We start from the raw sequence: 21,263 nt of genomic DNA on the forward strand, positions 1-21,263 counted from the left end.
AGTAAAATGTTATCTTTTAGGGATTATGGGGAGGACATGTTACATTACTTTCTGAACTTTTGATGTGTTTGAAAAGTTTTATAATTTTAAATTATCGGGGGTGGGGTGTGTGTGGGGTGGTGGTGGTGGTCGTGAATAAAGCCTGCCACACTATAGATCTCCACACCACAAAGTGCACTGCAATATAGTGACCACATTCGTGAGTAATCTCACAATTGACACAGCCGCTGGATTTACAGACAAGAGTCAGTAGTACATAGCTCTATCCCAAAGCTTCCTCAGAAGCAGTAACACACCGAGGATTGTGCCCGTCATTTTTATTACAGTTCTTGACCGATTCCTTGCAGGATGCCAGAGTTAACACTAGTGATCCACTCGACGACTGCAACATCCTACTAAGTAGCTGCTGCTCAGCTCAGGGTCAGGGTTAAATGATTGGTAAGGCTGGGCGAGCGCCCTGCGATCCTGGCCTTGCCATCGAAGTCAGAGAACTATCTATGCTTAGAGGGTAGGAGTCAGCGAGATAAAAACCCCAGCCAGTAATTGATCGGATCGTGCCCTTTCCTATCTTAACACTGATCGCTCTGAATCATTACCACCTGCTTGTTTGCTTGGCTCACCGTATGCACCCAATAAATACTTGTGAACTGACGGACTAGTCTCCAGGAAATAAAATTCATGAAGCTATTTTGCTTCAAGGTATAGCAAAAAAAAAGATGAGAAATATTCAGGTGCCCACTTATCTCCAGCTCCTCACCTGGCGGATCTCGCACGAGGGAGGCACAGCTGTAGATGTGGCTCCTTCCGCGCACGTTCCAGTCTCTCCAGCCGCAGGATCTCTTCTGCGCAACGCGTCTGCTCTGCGGCTACATAGTATCTTCTCTCGCAGGTCCTCGTGTTTATGTCTCACTTCCGTTGCTACATTATACTCCTTTTTAGCTTTCTTAAGGGCAAGGATGATTTCATTTTTGTGATTCATTTATTTTTTTGTAATTTATTAAGAGTGATGGAAAGCGGAAAGAAAAAAAGCGATAAAGCTGAAATTCATTCCTTTTTACACTTTTCTAACTTCGGCGGCATTGTACGGACCTCGGAGCGTGGAACTTCAAACCATTTGAGATGCAGGGCTCCCCTCCCGCTTCCTCGCGCGGAGTCTCGGGCGGGGCTCAGGCTCCGAGGTGTCTTTAGGAAGCTGGACGGTGGCTCTTCTCGCTTCTTGATAAAAAGCGAGCCGGGTTTGGACCTCACTGCTTTGGAACAGGGCCCCCAGCCTGCTGCAGAGAAACGAGCCCGTGAGGTCGTCCGCCTGGAGCCTGGAGCTCTGACGGGGCCGAGGGAGGCCGTCCTGGCCCCACGCGGCCCGGGTGGGGGTGGGGGTGGGGGCGGGGGAACCGACCCAGCCCCCCCCCGGGGCCTCCACGCTCTGCGCATGCGCCGCGGCCTCCCGGGCGCGAGCAGACGCCCAGTGCGGCGCCATCTTGGCCCGGCTTCTCCAGCTGCGCTCCCTCCGTAAGTCCGCGCTCCGTGTCTTTATGGTCTAGGCGTTATTGTGTCCCATGGCGTCGTGTTCCTTGAGCCCTGGTGGCTCTGGCCTCAGAGGAGCGGCCGGGCGCTTGGCCGCGTGTGGCGGGGTTGAGGGGTTGGCCTTGGCTCCCGCCGCCTCCCAACGGCCCCGCTGCCCTCACCCCCGTGGGTGCGGGTTCAGGGAGGGTCGCCCCGCGGTGGGTTCAGAGCCTGTCGTGGGCCTGTCCTTTGTCCCTCGTGGAGGGCCAGACAGAGTCCGGGTGAGGAAGCCTCTCCTGGAGAAACCCGTGCTTGCGGGGCCGCTTCCTGGGGGTCATGCTTTACTGCACATTCAAAGTAACTGGAGCTTTTGGAGTTTTAAAAAAGAAAGAATAGGGGGAAAAAGGGGACACCTGCAATACTTACAGCAATAAAGGTAAGTTAAGGGAGAAAAAAGAAATAGAAGTGTGTGCGGCGTGTGAGCTGGAAAGAAGGGAAAGCGAACCCCTCGTGTGTGTCCAGTACCGGCTGCGAACGCGCCCTCAGCTGTTGGCCGCCGCCACGTGCACGTGCGTCGCCTCCTGTTCCAGACGCGCCCCTCCCCTCCCCCTCCCGCCCCTCCCCCTCCCCTCCCCTCCCCCGCGGCATAACGGGGCCTAGCGCCTGGCCTTTAGCACCGCTGGATTTGACCGATGGCTTTTTATTAGTAATAAGAGTAAGCTCTGATTTATTCTAATACTCCACCGTTAATAAACACTTAGGTTGTGTGTGTTAGACTGTAACTGAAAAGCAGTCTACATTAAGTGCAGGATTGGGTAACTTTGACACACACACCACCAAGGCACTCTGATCAGGATACTCTTACCCGTGTGGTCTGTCCCCCGCCCCACAGCACTGACCTGCTTCAGGATTCTGTATAAATGGTGCTAACCAAAGACGAGGTTCGAGCTGTAATAAATAACAAAGGCATTTATTTGGGCAAAACGAGTTGCAACCCAGGAGATAAGACTGAGTAGCAACTCCAGCCGCACTCCGGAGGAGGCAAAGGAAGGCTGGGGCTTCTAGAGGCACCCCCCAGACAGCGTAACCCTCCCGTGCAGGTGCAGGCTCGCCGCCTGGGTCAGGGATTGGCTGGCGCCAGTCTGCAAGGGAGGGAGGTGCCATCTGTGTGTCCCGGGAGCAGTTGCTCTGGGATGTTTATGCCTCCGCCCTAACGAGTTTAGCAACAGGTTAAGCAGTTTAATAGCAGCTCTGAGAACTGAGGCACCAGGTGTGTATAGGCCCCACTTCCTTAATAGCCTCCTGACACTTTAACTTTTTTAAGTCCTCGCCTGAGGGTATGTTTTTATTGACTTTTTAGAGAGAGGTAGGGAGAGAGAAACAGCGATGTGCGGGGGAGAAGCGTTCATCGGTTGCCTCCCGTTTGGGCCAGAACCATGCAACCTAGGTACATGCCCTGACCTGGTATCCAACCTGCAACCCTTCGGTGTGTGAGATGATGCTCCAACCAACTGTGCCACCAGCCAGGGTCCCTCCTGATTCTTACTTTAAGTGACTCTCTTAGCAATACTTACTCCATTTTATTTTTTCCATTATCAGTGGAATTCAGTGCGCATTTTCTCTCAGCTTGCTTTCACCCAGAATAATTATTTTGTGATTCGTCTGTGTTGTGGTGTGTATATCAATACCCTGTTCCTTTTTATTGCTGAGTAATTTCCCTTGTATAGCCTGTTATTGAAGTAAAAATGGAACCATACAGTGGTTCCATTTTTACTTCAATAACAAGCTATGGTTATTCAGATTTGGGTATGTTGCAGGTATTTTTTCAAAAATGAGAAAAGCAAGTTTGACACCTTAAGGGAAACAGCTGACACTATCAATGGTAAAATTTAAGCTTTAAAGGCAAAATTAGAAAGTTGGGAAACTTGTGCCTGTAACTACAAGCTTGAAGGCTTCTCAGTATCTGAGCTCTCTGATAAGGTTGGTGGTGATACTGAGATGTTGGCTGCATAACTCTGAATCAATATTTTCAAACAAATCAATGTAGTATCTTTAAAATCATTCATTTTACAAATTCCGTTCAAAATTCAAGGTAGACGAAGGGATTTTAAGGTAATAGAGTACCAAAAGTTCATTTATATGGTTTAATATTCTATTTTTAAATAAATTATAAGAAATTACCACTCATTGAATTTTTGTGAATATAAAAAAAGAATATCCTTGGTTATATGAAAAAGCTATTAAAACACTCCTTCCTTCTCTATGTATCTGTGTGTGGCCATATTTCATTCACGTACTTTACCTAAAACAACATTTTGCAACACATTGAAGGAGCTATGAGAATCCAGCTATTTTCTGCACAGACATTGAGATACGCAAAAATTGTAAAACCATATCATTCTTTTCGCTAAATATTTTAGTTTTGAAAAATATAATTATGTTTCATGAAAAGATTTAACCTTTAATGGGCTTATTGTTATTTTAAAATTAATAAATATTTTAAAAGTTTGTTTTTATTTCAAATATGGTAAATGTTGACAGATTAGAAGCTGCATAAACACTTTTTTAAGTCTGCCTTAGCTCAGGCTGCTATGACAAAGTCCCTTGAACTGGATAGTTTATAAACAACCGAGATTGATTTCTCACAGTTCTGCTGTCTGGGAAGTCCAAGGTGATCACAGATCTAGTTTCTGGTGAGAACTTGCTTCCTAGCATATAGATGCTTGTGTGCTCCTTGTAGCCTCAGGTGGCAGTGAACAGACAGAAGCAAGCACTCTTGTGGTTCTTATAAGGGCACTAATCACACAGACGAAGGTTCCCCTCTCACGACCTCGTTTACTCCTAATTACCTCCCAAAGGCCCCACTTTCTGATACTATCACCTTGGGAGGTAGGGTTTGAACATGAATTTTGGGGGCGGAGCACAAAAACTCAGTCTGTAATAGGATCCTCAATATTTAGGAGTGTAAGAGAGTCCCGAGACCAAATATTTGAGAAACAGTAGTTTAATAGAACTCTTTTTTGGTGCTAGAGAAAAAAAGGTTAAGGAGGTGCCTAGAGTCTACTAAATTAGGGAAAGGTTGCAGTTTTAAATAGAGTGGTCAGAGAATGCTTCACCTAGAAGGAAACATGCTGAGGTAGGTGAGGGTAAAAGGGGGATAAGTATTGATGGGAGGAGACTTGGCTTGAGGCGATGAACACAGTGCAATACATAGATGATGTATATAGAATTGTACCCCTGAAACCTATATAATTTTATTAACCAGCATCACCCCAATGAGTTAAAAAAAAGTATCTGGTCTTCATTCATGTAAGGAATTTTAGGTCTGTACACTGGCTAGAGTCTGGAAATTGGGTAAACGCCTGTGACTTTAAATAATAGTGGCTTGAGAAGGCCTTTCTTGTTCTGAAGTGTTTGGTTTATTCTAATGAAAATCTTTAATATGCTGCCCATTTTATTCTTAAGAGACCAGGATTAAGTAAGCATAGCCTGGAATCTCTCTATATTAGACCAGACTGATTGCCACACCAAATTAGTTATTTAGGATGAAATAAAAACCACAGCACCCAGATGTTCCTAAATCTTACCTCTTTCTGTAGCTTTCCAGCTGCCTACTCCAGTTTGTGGCCTTGGGTCTTAGGGCTTAGAAAGGTCTCCTGTTCTGTTATTTTATCTGAGATAACATTATGCTTTGATAAGATTTTATATTCCTGTCCTCCATGCTCCTCTTTCATCATCTTATTCCTTTCCCCTGAATTTTGGGGTATTCTCTCAAAATTTTCTTCTACCCTATTTATTTTGTGTTAACTTTTCTGGTGCAGTTTTAAATTTCTTATGTGTACATAGTTCTTCCTAATCTTAGTTGTGGCATCTTAGTAAGTACTAAGTCATTTAAAAATGCATTATTCTGACCTTTCAGAAAGCAGGATTCGGACTTTTGAAAAACAGTTCTTTGCTGTTTCCTTCAGTACGTTTATTCCTGAGGGGAGCATTTATTTGGTTTCTTTTAAGTGGTTCTCTCATTTTTTTTTAGGTTCAGTGTTTTTCTCTTCCTCACCCTTAAAAAAAGAAATTGATAACTGTCAGCTGTTAACTCAGACTCAAATAGGAGTTCAGCTGTATCCTGTCATAACAGATGTTGGTCTTAAGGAATTTTTAAAATTCTAACAATCTAGAGAAAATTATCAGAGTCACAGGAAGCTTTGCCTCTGTGCTAAAAAATTCTTCTGAACCCCCTCTCCTTTATGCACACTTCTGCGCCAGCCATGCCAGCGACAAGGCCTGGGTGTACCTAACCTGGATCTTTCCAAGCCTGGGCTTCCTTAGTGCTATCCAGGACTCAGCCTGTCACCCTTGATCAAAGAAGAATCCTGGAGTTGCATAATGATGCCAGTAGGGTCCAAATATTAGTAATTGACACAGAGTGGGGAGTGCAAACAGTGTCCCCTGTTGGTTTTCCATCTGCCCTTGCTTCTAGCACTCCCTTCCTTGAGTTACGGGTCCTTGGAGAAGTCTGCGTGAGGGACAGCAGCTTTCTCCCAGGAGGAAGGGAGGTCTCCTATGGGCTTTATCTGGCTTCCTTCTACTTATACCACATCTGCCCAGTATGTCGTAGAGTTGTTAGTTTCTGGAAAATAAAGATTGTTCTTTGTTTTACAGTGATTTTATCTGTGTGTGTGTGTATATATGTATATATATCTGTATCTACCTATTTATATAGTCTTCCTATTTTTATATTCTCATTATTTCAATAGAATTTTTTTAAAATGTGGAAGACAGTGAACAGTCATCTCTCTGTCATTTTGCCCAGAGTATAGAATTTTTATTAACACATTCAATTTGATAAGTACAAGCATATAATTATTGTTAAGGTTTATGCTTATATACCAAATTTATATAAAGCTAATTTCATTTAAGTTTTATAACTGTCCAGAAGTTAATTAGTACTTATTATTTGCTTTTTAGAAAATGGATACTACATCTCTATTACCAACAGTTTTAGATATGGATCTGACGATATTACATATAGAAATTTGCCCCAAGGACATTCTGGTGAAATTTCAAGGCAGAAGTAATATTGAATGTGAGTTTGACTACCACATATTGCAGAGGGAAATACAGCATATTCCAAAAGTAAAAAATAATGTGGACATTGATGACTTTTGTTTGGTAGAAGAAAGAGTATCTGGAGAATGGCAGAGAGGAAGAGTTTTGGAAAGGAAAAATGAACTCTATACCGTGCTCCTCATAGACCGCGGGGAAGAGCTGAGCGTCAGCAGTGTGCAGGTTGCTTCAGCCTGCAGCAACGTCTTTGAACTACCACCCAGGGTGGTGGTTGGTATTTTTGCAAACATACTACCAGTTGGAGAAAAATGGCCTCCTAAGGCTTTGAATTATTTCAAGTCATTAGTAGGACTGCAAGTGAAAGGTTGTGTCATACAAGCTCTTTTGCCTCTTCAAATGATCCTTTTTGAGGTGCCAAAAATTATATCCCAGGTTCTTGAATTAAAATTAGGAAGACTTATTGATGGGGACTCATTTCGTCTTATTGTGGAAATGTTAAAAGAATTCCCACAACAAATTCCCGATTTATTACAACATATGACACCTGAATTATCATTAAATAATAATGATACTTTACTTGATATCCGACACGTTCTGGATAGTTTGCAGCCATCTTTGTCAATAGGTAGTATTGAAAGTGTAAAGGTATCATCAGCACTGAGTCCAAGTAAATTTTATTGTCAATTAATTAAATGGATTCCAGAGTTAGAAGACTTGACAGTGTGCATGAATTTGCATTATGATATTATCAGTCAAGAAAGTAGTCCTACATGTGATAATTTTGGACTACTCTGTGTTGCGAAAAGGAGAAATGGACAGTGGCATAGAGGAATTCTTCAGCAGCTCTTGCCCAATAATCAAGTGAAAATTTGGTTTATGGATTATGGCAGTAGTGAGGCTATACCCTCAATTCATGTAAAGAAACTTAAACAGGATTTTATTTCAGTACCGTTGTTTTCATTTCCGTGTTCGCTAACATATTTACACAGCCCAAATATCGATGCAAGAAAATTTCAACTCAGTGTATTTAAACAAGCCTTGTTAGGACAGATAGTGTATGCACACATTGATTGGCTCAATAAGGAAGAGCATTTGTATTATGTAACATTACAAACTCAAGAGTCTACAACTAATTCTAAGTGTCTGCTGAAGACTGTAGGCACACAAGTACTTTGTCCAGTGTCTGATTTAAAAATCTCTAGTATGTTGAGAGAGACTAGTGCTTTTGATGTAAACAGCTTTGCAGTTGAGAGTTTTATTGGAAATACTGAACAGTTGATAAACTCTCTAAATAATAAAGGTACTTTGAAAGTAGGTTTTCCGATTAAAACTGTAGAAATGGAGATAGAAGCTGCCTACATAGCTTTTGTAGCATATGTATTAAACCCATCAAATTTCTGGGTACGCACCAATAAACATCAGAATGAATTTCAAGATATAATGAAAAATATAAACAAATTTTATGATTTGTGTGAAAATGATGAACTAATTCTAAGAAACCCAGAACCTGGATTATTTTGTTGTGCGAGATATAGCAAGGACAGACGTTTTTACAGAGCTGTCATCAATGAAATTAATGGTTATAAGATTAATGTTTATTTTTTGGATTATGGAAATACTGATTCCATACCATTTTTTGATGTAAGAACTTTGCTTCCAGAGTTTTGTGAATTGCCTGCCTTAGCCATGTGCTGCTCACTTGCACATATATTTCCTGTGGAAGATATTTGGGTGAAGGCAGCAACTGATTATTTTAAAAAAATTGTCTTGAACAAAGCAATTTTGCTTCAAGTTATAGCAAAAAAAGATGACAAGTACACTGTAAATATTCAGAGTATTGAAGCTTCTGAAAATACTGATGTTGTGTCTCTTATGGTACAAGCTGGATATGCAGAATATTGGGAAGTAGAGCCAGAATGTTATCCAAAATCTTTAAGTCAATATTCAGTGCTAAATTTAAAATCAAGAAACAAAGTTAATATTAAGAAGATCTTATCTGCCCTTCCTGAAGGACGTAAACCTAAAAAGTATCATTCAAATAAGCTTAAAGAAAGTAATTTGTTAAAGTCCCCAGCTATTAATTTCTCTAATTTAAAAAATCCCTTGTCTGTGGGACCTGAGTCACCATGGCCTTATAAAGAATACATGTTTAAACCAGGAACAGTCCTTGAAGTTAAGTGTTCTTATTGTTATGGCCCAGGTGACTTTTCATGCCAGCTCCAGTGTAAGCTAGAAGACCTAAAATTACTAATGGAACAAATTCAGAATTATTACAGCATTCACTCTGATCCTTATCAGGTTGGGCAGGTAGCTTGTGTTGCTAAGTATTCCAAAGATCGGAAGTGGTATAGAGCTACTATTTTGACTCCAGTGTCAAATAAAGAAGTTGATGTAGTTTTTGTTGATTATGGTTACCAGGAAAGAGTTTTAATTAAGGATCTTTGTGCGATTAACCCATATTTTCTTTTTTTAGAAGGCCAAGCCTTCAGATGTAGACTTAACCATTTAGTTGAACCCATTAGTTGTAAAGTATTAAGTTGGACAAGAGAAGCATGCAGAGACTTTGGGAATTTTATTTCATCGTCCAGAGGGTTATTGACTTGTGTCATCTGTGCCCTAGTTCTTATACATCCAAACCATTTATGTAACTTGGTGGATTTACAATATCCATTTACTAGTGCAAAAGAATTTCTTATTAATCATGGCTCTGCACAGTATAGTACATTATCAAAGCCATTCCCATCTTCAGCTAGTCTTTACAGCTACTATTATTCTTCCTTTAATATAAAAATTGGAAGTGAGGAAGAAATATATATATCTCATATATATAGTCCCAAGAAGTTTTATTGCCAACTTAGTAGAAATAATAAAGACCTGGAGATAATAGAAACAAAAATCACAGAGATTAATAACCTCAAAGATTGTCCAAAATATTCTAGCAAAAAGAGATTGTGCATATGTAAATATATAGAGGATGGTTTCTCTTATAGAGCTTTAGCAATGCCAAAGTCAGATTCATTATCCGACTTTCTGGTCTATTTTGTGGACTTTGGAAATAAGCAATTAGTAGAAGAAAGTATGTTGAGGGCTATTTCAGATCAGTTTCCAGAGTTGCTGTTTATACCTATGCAAGCTATTAAGTGCTTTTTGTCAGATCTTAGAGATGTAGATATTCCAGCAGAAATCAATAGATGGTTTGAAGATAGTTTCTTGGGAAAACCACTAAGGGCAGTAATATTGTCCAGGGAGTCAGATGGCCAGCTTGGCGTAGAATTGTATGATGGATATCAACATATAAATCAGAAAATTAAAATGTTGCTTCATGCTTATGGAAAAAAAGATTGTGACCCAGCATACTGCGTGGAAAAGGGTCATAAAATAAATGAGAATAAGAGACTTGCTGTTTCTTTGAAAGGCAAAATAGAAAACTATCACCATGATATGATAAATAAAACTAGTCTAGTGACATATTCTGAAAGCAAAATACATCAATTAATGAATTCCAAAAGTATGTATGCGCAGCTTTTGAAACCATCAGTTTGTTATAATATTGAACCTGTGTCCAAAAACAAGGTAAATAAGTCTTCAAGTGATGGACTTAAAAATAAAGGTGTAAAAGTTGTCCCCGGATCTGCATGTACTCTTGATGAAAGTGATGTGGGCAAGAAATCAGTAAGGATTGTGTCACAGTCTTTTATAAGAGAATTACATCAGATAGCCTCACAAAACCCATATAGTCTCACAAGACCACAGATCACAGACCTTCCTGAACCCAAAATTTGCTTGAATGCCAGAGTTAAAGGATATGTTTCTAACATCAGCAACCCAGCAAGTTTCCATATCCATCTTGAGGAGAGTGAGAATGTAATCATCAGACTTGCAGCTGCTCTGAATGAAAGAAGAGCAGCTATCATGAGTGAGAGAAAGCCAGTCAAACCCATGGTGGGAGATCTCGTAATTGCAGAATACACCACTGAAAATGCCATTTACAGAGCAGTTATTAAGAACATCTTGCCGGGAAATTTTTTTGAAGTGGAATTTATTGACTATGGTAACACTGAAGTAGTAAACTTATCTAAAATTTATGAACTTAAGAGAGAATTCTTAACTATTCCGCAGCTGGGACTCCACTCTTTTCTCAGTGGAGTCAAGTGGAATGAGCCTGGTGAAATATGGGACAGTAAAACTGTAGATTATTTTGCTTCACGAGTAAGTAACAAAACAGTTTCTTGTGAGTTTTTGAGAAAGCATGAGCAGAAATGGGAAGTGAACATAATCTGTGATGAAAAGTGTGTCATTAATGAACTACTGAAATGGACAGCATGTCCAAAACTACAGAAAACAGTATTGCAAAGGCCTCACGTTGTTTCTCAGAAGGTGAGCCCTGGTGACAACGGGGACGGGAGGAGAGGAGAAGTGACTGAGCGTGAAGGTTCTCCGGGCCTCCACTCATCCTGCGAACAGCTGGCTAACATTCCTTTTGAACAGCTAAAACCTGGACAGCTTGAAAAGGCTGAAATACTTTATGTTTCAAAAAGTGGGGCATTTTATGTGAAGTTATCTAAAAATAAAAAAAAGGTATCAGATTTATCAGTGTTAATTACTAAAGAAGTAAAACAAACTTTTTCATCAATGGAAAATATTGAAAAAGGCTTAGAATGCTTGGCAAAATCTAAAAATACTTTGAAGTGGTATCGATCAAAAGTAGAAAAAAAGTGTGTTGATGAAAAAGTGCTTGTTTTTTTAGTAGATTGTGGTAGGTATGACATAGTGCCTTTAAGTAATATCAGGGTGCTTAGTAATGAAGTCAGAAATATTCCAAGACAAGCTGTGCCTTGTAAGTGGATTTGGTTTGAAAATTTTAGAAATGTGTCGTTTGAGTCCATTGTGCATTTATTTGCTCATTTGGAAATAGACATCCTTTTCCTGAAATATTTAGACTCTGCCTGGGAAGTAGACATTTTGATAGATGGTCTGTTACTTTTGGAATATTTAAATTTAAATACAGTTCATGTTGAAGAAAACAAACTTAGGTCTTCAGAAATTATTTTCAGTGTGGCATCTAAGGCTCCCGTGCTGTCATGTACAGTCAGATCGTTTACTTGGGCGCGACTCCAGAACGGAGGGCGATATTCCGGGATTGCCACTGCTGTTTCCGACCCATCCGACTTCTTCATTCAGTTAGATGATTTCTTTGACACAATGAAATCTGTCTTTATATTGCTTTCTGATCTACCAGACACCTTGCAAGCATTGTCTCAAGAGCACGTAATTCCTGGTTCTAGTTGTTTGTTCAGATGTGAATTGGAAGATCAATGGAATAGAGTAGAAATTTCCCAAGCCTCTGATCAGTCTTTACTTATTGTGTTGATTGACTATGGATTTTCCATACACATACCTTATTCAGATGTAAGAAACCTTAGAGTTGTTCCTGAGGAACTTCTGAATTTGCCAAGGCTGAGTTACCCTTGTGTCTTGTATGGTATCCTACCTGCTAACGGGAAACATTGGAATGAAGAAGCCAAAGGCTTTTTTCTAGATTTCCTCAGTAAACCAGGTTTAGTTTTTCAGCTTAGAGAATATAGTTTTGAAACAAAACTGAAAGTAGATGTCACTTGTGAGAAAAGCAACCTGGCAGATATCTTGGTTGCATGTGGCCTTGCAGTGCATTCTGATGATTCCGGTCATCTTGGTGCAGTTACTACCACTGGATCCGCCACGATCCAGTGTAAGTTACGGGGGAAGCCTGTTTGCCCAACGGTAGATCACAAGTGTTACAATAAAGAAAATGTAAATCGTACATGCACTGAGAAATGGAAGCTAAAAAAGCAGAAAACTATAAAGAGAAAAGATGTCTGTAAGAACCCCTTAAGCAAAAGCCATATTAGTAAAAGATTATATTCTAGAAGTTTAACACCTAGGAGTAAGGGTGATGGTGGAGAACATAACCCCAAAAGTACTGTCGCATCTGATAAGCGTGCAGCAGCTTCACTCTGGGGACTACCTGCTGCTCTGAAGAGTAACACCAGTTGCATTGAAAACGTGATAAAAAGGCTACCAATGGAAGACAAGCAGGAAAATGAAAAAATGGACTTGAGAACAGCAGTATCAGTGCTGCATGTTAATGGAAAAACAACAGAACACTTAAAAGGTAAGTAGCCATTTTTGAAAAGTAGATTCTGTTTTTGATTCTTTAAAAGTTTGTTATGTATTAAAATTACCCAAATTAAAAATACAATGCAAGAGAATGTACTAGAAAACCTGAATAAATGAACAACCTGGGAGCTATCCCTTGCACGATAAGGTGATGCTTCACTGTCTACCTTTTCCGAATGGTAACCTTTGAGAATGGAGTCAAAGTAGAGGGGGTTTTGACCACATAGGCACGTACATGTTACATGCATGTACATTTTACAAATGATTTCAGGGGTTCACAAGACTCCTGGTGGTCCATAAGTCTCAAATTAGTAAATCTTGCTGCTGTGATTGAGCTTCCTGAGCTCATTTTGAAGAATAAGTTTTCTGTTACATATTTTTTATCTGATGAAATACATCTTTAGTTTTTTTTAGTGTGCTATTAGCATATTGATAATGTAGTTACATTTATAGAATAAACTGACTAGCATATTTTTTCTTAAAACTTTTAGACATCAAAGTGATTCTAAAAATGTTAAAATTTACTATTTTATGTGCTATAGCATTGTCTGATTCTGCTGTGTACTTTATATTTTATTTTCTGTATGGAATAGTTCCTGAGGATTTTATGGGCTATAAAGAATGTTCCATGCCTAATGGTTCGTTAAATGCCATATTACAACTAATAACAGGTCACATTTTTTTCAGTGAGTGGAGGTTTCATGTTTTTATTGATGTATTTCAGAAAGAATATTACATTTGAATTCACATTTAGATATCTTATAAAGAACCAGTAAGTGCTTTAAAAATACCCTTTTTTCCTTTCTATTTTTGAGTCTTTTATTATTTTATTAGCAGTTACGTAGAGTGCTTACTATGTTCCAGGTACTGTGCTAGGAGTTTTATATGTATTATCTCATTTAAAGCTTAACACAGCTCTATAAAGTGAGCTGGCACTAAGGTTTAAATGGAGTCTAATAACTGGTACCCCAGTTCTTTTCCTGAATTGTAAACCACTTTAAATTCTTTTTCTTTTTTTTTTAATATATCTTTATTGATTTCAGAGAGAGGGAAGGAGAGGGAGAGAGAGAGATAGAAACATCAATGATGAGAGAGTCATTGATCGAGCCCACAACCCGGGCATGTACCCTGACTGGGAATTGAACCCCGATCGCCTGGATCCTAGATGGACGCTCAACCGCTGAACCATGCTGGCCGGGCTGTAAACCACTTCAGAAAGAGATGAGGGAAAGCCAGTTGACGAGCAAAATATCACATTTATTAAAAAATGCCAAAAGCAGTATTGATAAATGTGACATACAAACATGGGCAAATGGGTTCATCATTGCCGAATCTTTAATTTACACTTACCCACGTGGGCACATAGGAGAGCGTCTTCAAATGGGGGCCTACCCAAAACTTACAGCTTGCAGTAATGATCTCCAAAAACAAAGGGAAGTCAGAGAAAGGCTAATCTAACATAAACCACTTTTCTTCTAAATGGACCAGATTACCCTGGTCCTGGTGTGTAAGGGAGCAGAGAGAGGAGACCAGTGTTACGTTAGGACAGCTCCTCACTATTTTATGGATGAATCTCAGGGAAATTAAATAAATCACCCGTAGACATAAAGCTTACTGAGTAACTCAGAAATCTCCAACTCCAGTCTGCTTTTACCCATTATTTATATTGCTGTCTGAAAAGTAGGTAAATTATCTGAGGAAGAGTTTTCTGTAAGCCCTTGGTCATTGGTCCATACATTTTAGCGCTTCTTTTCCCTGTGTGTATTTTTACCTTCTTTATGTTTTTCCCATAAACTTCTTTCAAGAGCCTACTTTTGGCTCCTTCCCCCCTCCTCATTCCTAACAGAGTGAATCAATACGTAAATTAAAGTGGAAGTAGCTGTCGCTAAAGCAGAGAATCAAATACTAAGTTATACTTCTGAAAAACTATTTTTGAAGTCCCATTTAAGGAAAAGTCATAACTTTGATGAGACAAATATAAGAAACAGGGTTTTGTGGACTAAGACTAGACTAAAACAAAACAAAGTCAGAAACAGCAACAAAAAACTGGTTCAGTTGCCGTGAATACTACTCGGCCTTCGACTGCTGCTGTTACTCATCCCAGGGCAGTGGAGACCGCTGCTGTTCGTGGCTGTCCCTGCCTGTGGGGCTGCGAGTCTCGGGCAGCACGGTTTTCAGTAGTTCTTGGTTGCAGACATCAATACTTGAAACTCTCTTGCCTATTAAAATATTTTGAAAAGGGGCTGTAACAACAGTGCTTTTCAACCTAGCTTTGCATCGGAATTAAGAAAGGAAACTTTAAAAAATTCTGATGCCTGGGTTTCACTTTTAGATTCTATTTTAATTGGTCAGGCTATGGATTTTAAACTCCCCAGGTGATTCTGATACACAGCCAAGGTTGAGTTTTCTGGAAAACTTCCTGAATTATTTTGAGAGAGAAAATAATCCTGGACTATGTGTGAAAATGCTTAGATTCTGTCCCTCCTCTACATGGAGTTCATACTATACAGAGCCACAGTAATTCTGTGCTAAACTTAATTCAGAGTAAATATAAGAGTAAAAATGTCATTGTGCTGGAAATGGCCTAGAATTATAATGCATTTATTTTATCTCCCCCAGGTATTGCTTTAATTATAGAAGGTGCTGCCCTTACATTTAGAAAATTTTTTTAACTTTCCCATAGTTCCAGCCTATTATGAATTATCAGTATTTAATTTTTCAAGGTAATTGTTTTTATTTGTAGAGTGTTTTCTCCAAAAGTTACTAGTCTCTTTTCAGGATGTTTTGTAGGTTTTGTTGTGGCTGGTTGGTTGGTTACTTGTTTATGCTTGAATAGATCATTATGGGAACTAGAGAATGTAACAGCCTTTTAAAAAGAGCATAATGGGGGGAAAGGGGACATCTGTAATACTTTCAACAATAAAGATAAAGTTTTTTAAAAAGCATGAAACTGTCTAGCTGTTCTTTGGTAATGGGGCAGTGCTTGATGTTGATAAGTGCTACTTTCCTGCAGTTGCTTATTTCACTGGAAGTCAACTTTGAAAGAAATCTGAAATAGCAGCCATGTTTAGGAAGGAGTGCTTATCTGACATTTTAAATTTGAGGTAATATATGGACATCCAGAGGGTGCCTGACAGACAAGCAAACTGTCAGAATAAAGTCTGACAAGTAGTGAGGGACACAGATTGATGAATCAGTTGCATTGAATCTGACATGGTATAAAAGCTTTTTAACCTATTTGTGCCTCAGTTTCTTCATCTATAAAATGTAGATCATCATAATAACTACTCCATTTATTGGTTTTGAGGATTTAAATAAGTAAAAACATGTAAAGCATTGTACTAGTACCTGGTACATGGTAAATGCTCACTAACTGTTAGAAATGTCAATAATTATCATAAGAAAGCTACTGCATTTGTTTTGGAAATATTTTGTGAAAAGTAACTTGAATTTCTGATACTGCTCTGCAAGAAACAAATATTTAGGACAGTGTTATTACATATGTACACACACACATTGTCATGGTTAGATTAATGGTTAAATCTGTTTTTTGAAGGTAGGATTTATGAATAAGAGACAATTACAGTTTTAAATAAAGACTGGAATAGGCTACATGTATTTTTCCAAAGTGGATATATATTACTAATTATTTAAGAAAAGATGTTTTCATTTGTTATACTGTATGTGTAATTATATATATGTCATAGTATATGTATAATTTGTTTATGCCATATTTTGTTCTATTGTGACTTTTTAGGAATTGTTAAGTAAAAAGAAATTCTGATTATAGTAGGAATTTTCAAAATAAAGTCTTGAGTAATTCTTAATAAAGTGTGTAGTACTTTGGAGATTATAGTAGAGCATACGCATTAATTTTTGCTTGTTTTTCAGTAGAGGGAGATGAAAGCTCAGATCATTTATGCATTAGTTTGGCGTCAAATGATACATAGGACACCCAGTAATTACTCTTTTGTTTTAGATGCTCCAGATACATAATAAAAGTGGTAAGCATAGGACTTCTTTTAATATTAAAGTATAGTCAAGGAATCTAGATTGTTCATATTATTTCCCCAGGAGACAATGATTAGAATGTTACAGAAATTATATGTGACCAAAAATTGTGATGTGATTTGAAAAATATTTCGTAGGATCTGTGGCTCACCCCTAAAGTACAGTTGACCCTTGAACAACAGTGGTTTGAACTGCATGGGTCCACGTATGTGTGGATTTCCCCCCAATGAATATACAGTTGGCCTTCTGGATCCCTGGGTTTCACATCCACAGATTCAACCAACTGGAGATAGAAAGCAGTATCATCAGTCCAAGGTTGGGGATCTGCGGATGCAGAGGTCCGATATGTGTTTTGCTTTACACCATTTTATATAAGGCACTTGAGCATCCATGGATTTTGGTATTCACGGGGTTCCTGGAACCAATCCCCCTGGACACAGATGGGCTGTAGTTAAGTTTTTGGGGAGTCAAAAGTTATAGGGGATAGTCAATGGACCTAACCCCAAGTTGTTCAAGGGTAAACATTGTATCTGATACAGTGTTCTTTGCATGTGGTTTCACAGTCATTAGATAATACCATTTTACCATTACCGTCCGATATTTTTCAGGTGTTTCTCGCCTTTGTTTCATCTGTTACTTTGTAGAGTCGTAATTGCAATCATGGGTAGTATATAGAGAGTTAATGCTACATAAATATATTCCCTAGAAAATGTAGGTCTTCTAGGACTAACACTTGTAAAAGGGTAGAGAAGTCAGACTTAATTTCATCCTTCCCTCTTTCATTCATTTTGTTTTATAGTTTCATGTATATTTTAATTTGGTTTTATACAAGGTATTTTTGGTGGTTGTGCATATTTGTGACATTCAAGAACACTACTATCTATTTGAAGGGTAGGTATTTGTCAGTGTATTTACCTGTGCATTGGAATTTATTTTGTAAGTAAACATTGAGCAAATTGTGAGTATTGTTTTAGTGTAAAGATAGAACCATAAAATTATATAAGTGTACTTAAGAGTCAGTGTAAACCAAATAGTTTGGAGGAACTGGAGAGTTGGTGATTTGAAGAGTTTTTGGAAAAATTTAGAAATTTCTTAGGCTAGCTAGCTAGGGATAATCAGTTTTATTGTTATTTGTTCATGTACATTGAATATGTTGGTATTATCATTTTTTGAAGTTAGGAAACAATTTCTAGAAATAGTGTTGTTTATGAATACTTGTGAGTTTAATTTTGGTATCCTGAAGGTAAAGTTTATTCAAGGCTAGGAAACGTTATGTATATTTTTTGCATTGCAAGTTAATCTCTGAATTCACCTATAAGGCGGTCTGGGCATGGGGTTTTGTTTGTGAGAAGACTGTTAATTACTACTTAATTTCTTGTTTTTACTTGTTATAGATGTGTTCAGTTTTTCTTTTTCTTCTGCGTCAATTCAGTTTGGGTTGTGTCATTCTAGGTATTTGTCCATCTCACCCAAATTGTCTAATTGTTGGCATAAAGTCATCATATGTCTTATAACACTTTTAATTTCTGTAGTGTCAGTAATGATGCTCCCAGTTTCAGTTTTTACTTTGATTATTTGCCCTTTTTCAGTTTTGAAAAATTGTGGCAAAATTCACATGAAGTTTACCGTCATAACCCTTGTTCAGTGTGGAGTTCAGTGTAGGAAGTACGTCCACATTGTGCCACTGTCACCACCATCCATCTTCAAACTCTCTTCATCTTGCAGAACTGAAACTGAGCCCGTTAAACACTAACTCCCCACTGGACCCTCCCCACGGCCCTGCAACTACCGTCCACCTTTTTATTTTTATGAAGGGTACCTCACATGAGTGGAATCACATAGTGTTTGTCCTTTTGTGACTGGCTTATTTCATGTGGCACCATGTCCTTCAGGTTCAGCATGTTGTAGGATATGTTAGAAGTTTCTTCCTTTTGAAGGCTGGTATATTTTCAGTTTTCACAGCACCATTTACTAACAAAGACCATTCTTTGGTGAGTTGTTGTGGATTCTCTGTCGAAATCAATTGACCAAAAATGTAAGGATTAATTTGTGGACTCTTAATTTCATTCCATTGTTCCAGTACACATTTTCTTGATTGCTATAGCTTTGGAGTACTTTCGAAAACAGAAAGTGTAAGCCCTCATATCTGTTTTTTTCCAAAACTGTTTGGCTCTCCTGGATCCCTTTTATATCCATATGAGTTTGAGGGTCATCTTGTAAATGTCCACAAAAAAACCAGCTTGAATTTTTATAGCAGTTGGTTGAATCAAGATTAATTTGGGTAGAGTTGCTGTCATAACAATATTGGCTCTTTCAAGCCATTGACGGGAATCTTTCTCTACTTGTTGACCTTTAATTTCCCTCAGCAATGCTTGTGATCTTTAGTGCATGAGCCTTGAACAGCTTTTATTATATTTATTTTAAATATTTTTTCTTTTGATGCTATTATGAAAGGTGTTTATTATTTCATTTTCTAATTGTTCATTTATAGGAATACAGTTGATTTGTGATCTTGTGTCCTCTGACCTTGCTGTGCTTGTTTGTTACTTCTAATGTGTGTGTGTGTGTGAGCATGTGTGTTCTTCAGGATTTTCTGAATACAGGATGATATCACATGCCAATAAGTAAAATTTTACTCCTCCCTTTCCAATTTGGGTGCCTTTTCTTTGCACCAGATGGCAGTACTTAGCACCTCCACTACAGTGTTGAAAAGAGGTGGTGAGAGCCGCCATCTAGGCCTTGCTATCTGTTTTAGGAGAAAGGCAGTCTGTCTTTCACCATTAAGTATGATTGCTTAGGTGTTTCAACCCTTAATCACATGGATGAAGTTCCTTTCTGTCTAAGTTTAGTGAGAGTTTTCATCATGAATAAACGTTTGCTTCAACTAATTATTTCCTTGGTTGTCTCTCATTTTTTCCTGCTTCTTTCCCTAATATATATTTTTTATTACATGGTAGACAATGTGGATTTATATTGAAGTAGCTTTAGGGTATGTTGTCTTTCTCTTAATATTTTTAATTTTCTTCTGGCAGGTAGTGAAATTGTTAATGGATCACTTGGATCCTACCTATAAGATTAAGTTGAAGGGCAGACCCATTTCAGCTAAGAGGAACACAGGAGGTCTTCCTCCTGTCACTATGTATGTCGACAGTAGCACTTTGGTCTTCTACATCAGTTTCCTTGATAAGCTGGTGTAGAGGATTTTATTTTCCAAAATAAAATTATAAACTGTGTGATGCTGTGTGGCTTCCAAGGCTGTTTCATATAAGGCTGTGCACCTCTAAGTTGTTCACTGGAATACTTGTGCTTGATGCTGAGTTGCCATGTAAGAATGCCAGTTACCCCGAGGTTGCCATGCTGCGAGGATACCCACGCCACATGGGGAGGCCATGTTCAGGTGCTTTTTAGAGAGTTTCAGCCTATGACTATTAGCGTATCCCTAGACAAGGCCTAGATGTGGAGCAGAGACAAGCCAACCCTGCTGCTTCCTGTCTGAATTTCTGCCTCACAGAATCAGTGAACATCATAATATCATTTTATTACCATGTTTTGGAATAAGTTATTATATAGCAACAATAACTAAAACAGATTTTGGTACCGGAAGGGAGAGGCTGCTATACTTTTGGACCCAGTAGCAGGCAGAAACTGCAAGAGAGGAAACCTGACAGGCCTGAAAGAGGCTATCAGTGAGGGCTTTGAGGAAGCTGGGGAAAGTGTTGGAAGCTGGAGGAAAGGAGAATGGAGACCTTTGTTAAATATAGTAAGGAACGTTAGCAAGATTGCTACTGTCATGATGTGGAAAATTGAAAATGTGTCTGTTGATCTGAGGAATCAGGCTAAATAGATTTCTAAGTGATTACTATATGCCTCCTGGTTCTTCTGTTTTTTGAATGAGCGTGCCTATAAAGTTTCTCTGTGCTTGTCCCCAAGCATACGCAGGATGTGTGTGGGCTAACATGCCGCTCTGTTCCATAGGTCTGCAGATCAAGAGGAACTCTACTTGAGAGCCCACTGCACGGGAGCCTAATCTACACTGCACCTGATTTGGAGGATGAGGTCTGAAACCGTCCTGATCCATAATGGACTGAGACTTTGGAGATCTCGGGGAGGGTGCAGTATAGTTTTCACATGGGAATGATGTGAATTGCTGTGGCCAGAGGGCAGACTATGTTACCTTGTATTATCGGAAGATTGTCACAGTAACATTTCTCATCTCACATCCACTTACCCAGTGTGACGTTGCTGTTCCCCATAGAGAGGTCTGAGGGATCTGGTGGGCTTGTGGCTCTTTTAACCAAAGAATAGGGTAGGAGTGATGCCATGTGACTTCACACGGCTGGATCCCCAACAGTGATGTAGCTCACACCTCACTTCCTGACACACTCGCCCCTGGTGCCCTGGACCATCGTGCAGGAAATTGCCATCACACCCAGGCTGTGAGAAACCGAAGCCACCCGGGAGCCATGCATAAGGACTCCTGGAAGCTGTTCTAGACTCGTCACTTGAGTTGTCCTTGCTGAGGCCCTGGG

At 39.2% G+C, this 21,263-nt stretch overlaps 1 protein-coding gene across 1 annotated transcript; it reads left to right on the top strand.

Annotated features, from left to right (window-relative positions):
- The first annotated feature begins 6,471 nt into the window (after positions 1-6,471).
- On the top strand, positions 6,472-20,738 carry TDRD15 (tudor domain containing 15). Its single transcript, XM_087823900.1, has 3 exons — positions 6,472-12,454; positions 12,509-12,718; positions 20,710-20,738. Exons 1-3 carry the CDS (start codon positions 6,472-6,474, stop codon positions 20,736-20,738), a joined length of 6,222 nt encoding a protein of 2,073 aa, XP_087680026.1.
- Positions 20,739-21,263: the final 525 nt, after the last annotated feature.

This window comes from Miniopterus natalensis, chromosome 13, assembly GCF_054644295.1.
Source record: "Miniopterus natalensis isolate mMinNat1 chromosome 13, mMinNat1.hap1, whole genome shotgun sequence".
Classification (NCBI taxonomy): Eukaryota; Metazoa; Chordata; class Mammalia; order Chiroptera; family Miniopteridae; genus Miniopterus; species Miniopterus natalensis.

Bases quoted from the DNA above. Each gene is read 5' to 3' on its own strand.
- TDRD15 (XM_087823900.1), top strand. From the start codon at position 6,472: ATGGATACTACATCTCTATTACCAACAGTTTTAGATATGGATCTGACG. The intron at 12,455-12,508 runs GTAAAAGATTAT...GTGATGGTGGAG, and splicing joins CTTAAGCAAAAGCCATATTA to AACATAACCCCAAAAGTACT. The intron at 12,719-20,709 runs GTAAGTAGCCAT...TCTGTTCCATAG, and splicing joins AACAACAGAACACTTAAAAG to GTCTGCAGATCAAGAGGAAC.